At 31.8% G+C, this 6,541-nt stretch overlaps 2 protein-coding genes across 4 annotated transcripts; one reads left to right on the top strand and one right to left on the bottom strand.

The window, feature by feature from the left end:
* Positions 1 to 931: 931 nt before the first annotated feature.
* LOC110620281 (GEM-like protein 5) lies at positions 932 to 2,206 on the bottom strand. Its single transcript, XM_021763958.2, has 3 exons — positions 1,733 to 2,206; positions 1,371 to 1,645; positions 932 to 1,293 (listed from the first exon to the last, which is right to left on the bottom strand). The coding sequence occupies exons 1-3, from the start codon at positions 2,064 to 2,066 to the stop codon at positions 1,099 to 1,101; spliced, it is 804 nt and encodes a 267-aa protein (XP_021619650.1). The 5' UTR covers positions 2,067 to 2,206; the 3' UTR covers positions 932 to 1,098.
* A 256-nt stretch (positions 2,207 to 2,462) lies between these two features.
* Positions 2,463 to 4,430, top strand: LOC110620282 (cysteine-rich and transmembrane domain-containing protein WIH2). Of its 3 annotated transcripts, none has more exons than XM_021763961.2 (3): positions 2,463 to 2,873; positions 2,984 to 3,158; positions 3,903 to 4,430. In XM_021763961.2, the coding sequence occupies exons 1-3, from the start codon at positions 2,834 to 2,836 to the stop codon at positions 3,910 to 3,912; spliced, it is 225 nt and encodes a 74-aa protein (XP_021619653.1). In that variant the 5' UTR covers positions 2,463 to 2,833; the 3' UTR covers positions 3,913 to 4,430. The 3 variants fall into 3 exon arrangements, with proteins under 3 accessions (XP_021619653.1, XP_021619652.1, XP_021619651.1); XM_021763960.2 differs by lacking the exon at positions 3,903 to 4,430 and adding an exon at positions 3,720 to 3,883; XM_021763959.2 differs by lacking the exon at positions 3,903 to 4,430 and having other exon boundaries at positions 2,984 to 3,883.
* The last annotated feature ends 2,111 nt before the right edge of the window (positions 4,431 to 6,541 follow it).

Here is a 6,541-nt window from a genome sequence, read left to right as displayed (position 1 = left end):
AATCTAAGCAGAGAGGCCTTAAGGGTTTTGCAGAGTGCACTAAGAAAAAAGATGGTTAGTCAGTCACTCAGATAAAGAAATTTTCTTTTTAAATAAAAAAAAATAAATAAAAATAACGAAATGGTCAAAGGGGTTGTGGACTTTTGTGGACAGGGAATCTAATCTGCATTAGTTTGTCTGTTTCAGTATCCTTGTATTCTTGTGTCTTTCTTCCACTTTGCATCTTCTCTTTTTCCTGTAACACTTTCCCTCTTCCCATGCATGCATTTTAAATTATTACTTGGTTAGTGATCAATACACAATTTCAAACACAAGTTTTTGCTAAACGTGAGATATTTAGACAAATTCTTCTTCAAATTTATAAAAGTTGATTAGTTTAGGGTCATATTTGAAAAATTTTGGACTGGATTTGGTCAATTCATATCTTGAGCTTCTGTCTGGGTTTAATATGTTTTGAGCCATTGGATTGGCCTTATTTTTAATAAAACAATTAGCTTCAAAACCTACCACTACTGTTGTACCATTCAGACAATTTCATATAATATAATAGATGTATAAATGTATAAATATAATCTAAAAATAAATAAGCGAAATTTAAAAATAAGGACAACTGGGTTTATGTGGTGTTTTGTGTTTCCCTTTCCTTGCTCAAAGTCGCTTGCAAAGTGTTTGTGATAATGTCCAGCCCAGTAGTGGGTCTTCCAGACTGGAGTGGGAAGGCCGAGCTTATTACTTTGGTGTAAAATGAAAGTACCCAACTGGGGCTTACCATGTCGAGAATATTTGTCCCGGCTGAATAAACATGTGGACACTCCATAACCCACCCAATATGGACTGTTAACACAAGTCGGTGGCCCATATAATTTGACGTAGGCATTCTCACATTAATTTTTTCTTATTGAAACCACCTCTAATTATTCATGCACAAATATACACAAATACGTAGTATTTCCATGTTATATAAAAATATATAAGACCTCTCCTATAGCCAATCCTCGAAGCAGATTGACACGCACAAACACAACATAGGAAGCATAACAGTCGACAATCGGCTTAGAAAACCAAAATTAGGGGACATGGAGGATCCCATAGTACTAATTAAACCGCAGTTGCAGTTGCCCTGAAGCTCGACACAGCATCTAAGAGATTATGACATGCTTTCTCGAAATTAACGAAGCCCATGAACCAGAAGTCATGACCATCAACGGTGACCATCTGAATGTACTTTTCTGGTGGATTTTCTTTCATGACAACTGGGTTTACTTGGGCTATTTTGTTCAGTGGTATCATCACCTGCACAACAAATTTGAATTGTTCAATTGATAGATAATTGATTTCATGTCATGGAAATTCTGGCAGATTTTTATTACCTTGTAGTAGCACCAAGTCTCCTGCCCTGATGGAGCCATAAAGGAAAGGGGACGGTCACTGCAGAAAGCTACCCGAGCAGTCGACAGATAGAGGGTTCCAGCAACAGGGCCAGTGGATGTTGAAAGGTAACAAGCAAAAGTCTTCTTCAGCTTCTCGTTCGGATCAGTTTCGAAAATATGCTTGAAGAGAGACTCGAAACCACCTTCTGTGATTGCTTTCGCTGTCAAATTCACCTTACCCCATGCAGCTTCAGACACTGAAGGCCCCGTTGTAACTGCAAGTTTTATGAGCAGATGAATTTAAAAGCAAAACAGAGCATATTGAAAGTTGTGATTATTTGAAATAGATTCACTTCGCTTACGGTTGTGCCAGATGTTCCGGGCTATATCTTCCGCCTTCCTGCTCCACGTATTGAAGGCTTGGATCACAGGTTCAAGAGGGTTGTTGGTTGGCTTCTCTATAGGGGAATACACAAGGTAAGGCTGCTGATAGATTTGCTGGTGGTCAGCGGCGTTCCATGAGGCTGCTTTCTGGTTGTCAGGGTGGACAGTAGGGGCTGCCGGTGATCCCATGATGTGGGTGCCCCATTTCTCAGTTTCCTCCTTTGGCGGTGGTTGATGAGGCTGTGAGGGGTCATGGGATTCTGCTTCTTTAGATGGATAATGGATTTTGGGGTCTTGTGGAGTGTTCGCCATTGTTGATGGATGATGCAAAACACAGAATAGGGCTTTCCTTTAAATAAACACCGGCTTTATTTTGATTTTGATTAATTAATAGGAGATGATGACAATCTAATCCACCTAATCCACAGACAAAGGTAGAAGATTTGAGTGTCGTGTTCGTTTTACACGATTATTATATGAAAAGCAAAGCCCGTCTTCTAGATTTGGCACTTGGCAGGGATATCCTTAGGTTATAGACACATGGTCTCAACGGGGAAACGCTGGTTGACAGGTTGACGTGGAAGAGCTTGACAGAAGAAACAAGAAGTTTCCAGGCCGAGGATAACAAATAGGTCTCTCTCACTTGCTTTTACTTAACGGGAAAGGGATCCAAATCCAACCGATACCTTTTATCTGTATTGGCCCAACAAATGAAGGTAACCCGGACCAAGAAAACAGAAAAGCTACAGGCTAAAGGCCTAAAACAAGAGCCCATATCTAGCAATCGTGTCGCTGCTGATATCACTCTGTTTTTGTTCCAGCCAGATTTCAGAAGAGGTCTTGGCAAGTAAAGACAGGTGGGTGGGCGTGGCGAAAGACGTGATTTTTGAAGCATGAAGGTTAGTTAAGAGAACGAGATTAAAGCTTTACGCTGCGCCACGTCTATGGTGGCAGCTTCTACCAAGAAAAGTTGGTGGGAAACTTCCTTCTAAGCTCGCCGCTATACTCTCTTCGTTTAATAAGCACTCATGGGATTCTACTTTTAGGCTCTGAAACTCAAAACTAAAACCTCAGTCAACATGAGCTACCATCGTCTTGACAACCCTCCACCTCCACCAGGTAACTTACATTCCTTTTGATTTCCTTTTTAAAACTATAATTGGCTTACTGACAATAAGCATTGATCTTGTGAATAAGCAATTTTTCTGACGATTCTTTGTGCAATTCAGGGCATCCACCTTCATATCCTCCACCAGGCTATCCACCACCTCCGCGAGCTGGTTATCAAGATTACTTCGATGAGGGCTACCCTCCACCACCGCCTCCACCTCCACCTCCACCTCCTGTAACTTCTATGGAGTACCGCCAAGAGGACGCTGGTTGCCGTTCATTTCTGAAGGGATGGTATGTGATCTTTATTTTATTTTCGATTAAACGCTTTCTGAACAGGGCTGCTTATCAAGAAATTGTGTATATTCGTTGCATCAACAAAAATGATCACGACTTGGTTAATTCCTACACAATCACTTCTCTCTTTCTCATTGAATGTTAACACAACCAATTCATCATATAACATCTCTACACATTTGTATTGCAAGTTCAGGAATCATATTTGTACTTGGTGTCACCTAAATTCCATTGGATTACTTTACTGCACTATAATTTTCAAAAAAAGAAAAATATCAGAGAATTTTCTGAAATAACTTTCTATAGAGCTGGCCTAAGTTGAAAAAGTTTGCACAGAGGAGCTTATTATCTGGTGAGTATGTAGCCAACCTGTTTGGAAAAACTTCAAGCTGTAAGAGAAAAGAGAAGAAATTCAGATTTGGGCCTGCACTGAAAACCAAAATCAATGATGAGTTAAATAGATATGGCAACATTTTGTAACTTAATGACTTGATTCTTCAAAATGTGCTGCATTTTTGTAGTCGTATATAATTTCTTCCTTCATCCTTGCATTTGCAGTTTGGCTGCACTTTGTTGCTGCTGTATGTTGGAAGAGTGCTGCCCCTAGGCCTTGTACTGCCACTGATCAAATACATTTTATACTAAAATTAAATAATTCTGATGTGTGTGTATGTGTATGGATGAAATGAATATTATAAATTGCATAGTTAATTTTTATCTACAACATATATAATTTTGCAGGAATTCTTGATATGAAGACGAAAATAAGGAAATGGCAACTGAATTTGAAAATACTGCAAACAATTTGTAAGAATAGAATTGAATTGAATTGATTTATTTTTTAATAATTGGCCATGGATATGGAACCAAAGAAGCGAATCAACTCGAAAGAAAAACTCAAAACCGGAAGGCTTAGGAAGGAGACAAGCAAGGTTGAGAGGGTCCAGAAGAAGGAAACAAGGGACAAGGAACACAAATGTGATGGAAATAAAGCACGTTAAAATTGTGAATGTGAAGCTTATTCATTTTAGTGCAAAATTGGGCGTCGGCTAGAAAAACAGCACAGCATACGCCGTTCGTAGGCCTATAGCATGCGATAAAACTTCTACCTATCTTGCTTTGTTTATTCATAAATTGCCTGTTTAGTCATTTGACTGAGCGGTGAGCTAAAGCATATTACATTAAACCCGCTTTTCCAAGTTAGGTGATCAAAACCCCTTTCACAAAATTTGTTTGATTTATATTAAATATAATGAAACTTCAGTTATGAAAAATATAAATGAATTTCTCGATTTTTAATAAAAATTAAAAATTAAATTAAATTAATTATTTTAAAATCAGTGATTACTCTAAATTAGATAAATGAAAATAGAGATGATCATTCGATCGATCTAATCGAATTCAATTGAATGAAATTTTAGTATTTATGAAGATCTAATCGAATTCAATTGAATGAAATTTTAGTATTTATGAAGATCTAATCGAATTCAATTGAATAAAATTTTAGTATTTATGATAATTGAATTGAATCGATTTTGATTAAAAATTAAATTAAATTAAATCGGTCTGATTCAATTCAATTTGATCCGTTTCAATTTTTAATAATTTTTTTAATTTTTATATTTTATTTTTAATATTTTAAAATTTAATTAAAATATTTTAATTTTAATATAATCTAATCTCTATATATTATTAAAATAATATATTATTATTAATTAATTCGATTTGATTTTTTTAATTAAAATCAAATCAAATTAAAATAATTAAAATTTTTAAAATTAAAATTAAACGGAATTAAAATGAGTAAAAAATTTAAATTAAATTAATAAATTAATTTAATTCAGTTAATTTTAACCCAATGTGAGTTTTGTACTGTAAGAAAATTAACATGTGCTCTAATTCAATGAGAATCGGATAATCTCGCCAACTTTCCCCACGCATAAAAAGACAAAACGATAGACAGCTGGATTTTAACACGTGCACGGAAGCATAAATGGAAAGTTTTATTCACACGTTTATTATATTGGGATATTATAACAAATTTAAATATTTACTATAATTTATATTTATATTTAATATTTTAAATTTTGAATAATAAAATTAAAATTTATTTACTTTATTATAATTATAATTAAAATAATTAAATTTATATAAATTAATAGTAAATTATAATTAATTTATAAAATTTTATATTATTAATAAAATATATAATTTTTTATTTTAAATTTTATATGTAATATTAAATATATTATTTAAATAAATATTTATTATAAATAAATTTTATTATATTAAATATCATATAAATAATATATATTAAAAAATTTTATTAAATGTTTATTATCAATATTATAAATTATATGTATATTTTTATATTTAAATATTTTAATTTTTATTGATAATATTTTAAATAAATTGAATATTATATATTTTAAATTATAAATTTTATTTTTTATATTTTAAATTTTTATTAATAGTTATTATATAAAAGTGAAAATAAAGAGTGAATAATAAGATTAATAAAAAATAATATTATTTAATAAAAATATGTATATAAATTATTATAAATATTTAAATTTTTTTACTCAATATCCTTATTATATTTTGTCGATCACCTCTTAATGCACAACAAATGCATTACCACCAGATCACCCATAATAATAATAATAAATAAATAATTTTAATTGTTTTTAAAAAAAATTAATATATTTTTTCTAAAATAAAAATTGAATTTATTTAATAAATATAACATAAGAAGTTTTAGAACTAATTTTTATATGAAATATAAAATTTTAGCATATTTAGATAAAATTTATATGTATATATAACAGTTTTAAATAACTGATTTTTATATGAAATAAAAATTTAGTAATAAAAAATGTTTAAACAGAATAACTTAATTTTTAAATAAAAAAAAATTATTTTGATACCTAATATTTTTAAAGCACTTTTTTTTCCTTGCAAATTACATTTACGTTACAAGGCTGCCATTACCTACAAAGTTTTATTATAAGTCTGTCAATCAATATTGCCAATTTTACGTTAATAAATTTCTCAACTACAATTTAGCTGTTATATTTATAACAGTATTTACTTGACGTGAAATCCACTAGAAGAAAACATTTGAAATATTAGAGTAAATATCGAGTATAATCAAAATCGAAACTCTAATCTCCCACGATATAGTAGTCGATAAACTGTAAATAGTATTATATACGATAATTAAATCAGTCTCACATATAATTGATTGAAAACTCACAACATATGTCATTTTAACAGCTGCAAATATAGCACGTGCTTCCCCTGCTACGGCAGAGGAATACTACACTCGCATAGCTATACCATTAACAATCTTACTTGCATTATCTTTAGCTACTACAACA

This window comes from Manihot esculenta, chromosome 8 (assembly GCF_001659605.2).
Source record: "Manihot esculenta cultivar AM560-2 chromosome 8, M.esculenta_v8, whole genome shotgun sequence".
Classification (NCBI taxonomy): Eukaryota; Viridiplantae; Streptophyta; class Magnoliopsida; order Malpighiales; family Euphorbiaceae; genus Manihot; species Manihot esculenta.
The sequence above is the reverse complement of the archived record's forward strand: the minus strand, read 5'-3'. Positions and strand labels throughout refer to the sequence as shown.

What these genes read in the sequence shown, in the direction of transcription:
- LOC110620281 (XM_021763958.2), bottom strand. Translation starts at nt 2,066, where the DNA reads ATGGCGAACACTCCACAAGACCCCAAAATCCATTATCCATCTAAAGAA. An exon ending in CCGGAACATCTGGCACAACC is followed by an intron (nt 1,646 to 1,732) that starts GTAAGCGAAGTG and finishes TAAAACTTGCAG; the next exon opens with TTACAACGGGGCCTTCAGTG. An exon ending in AGACTTGGTGCTACTACAAG is followed by an intron (nt 1,294 to 1,370) that starts GTAATAAAAATC and finishes TTTGTTGTGCAG; the next exon opens with GTGATGATACCACTGAACAA.
- LOC110620282 (XM_021763959.2), top strand. Translation starts at nt 2,834, where the DNA reads ATGAGCTACCATCGTCTTGACAACCCTCCACCTCCACCAG. An exon ending in CAACCCTCCACCTCCACCAG is followed by an intron (nt 2,874 to 2,983) that starts GTAACTTACATT and finishes TGTGCAATTCAG; the next exon opens with GGCATCCACCTTCATATCCT.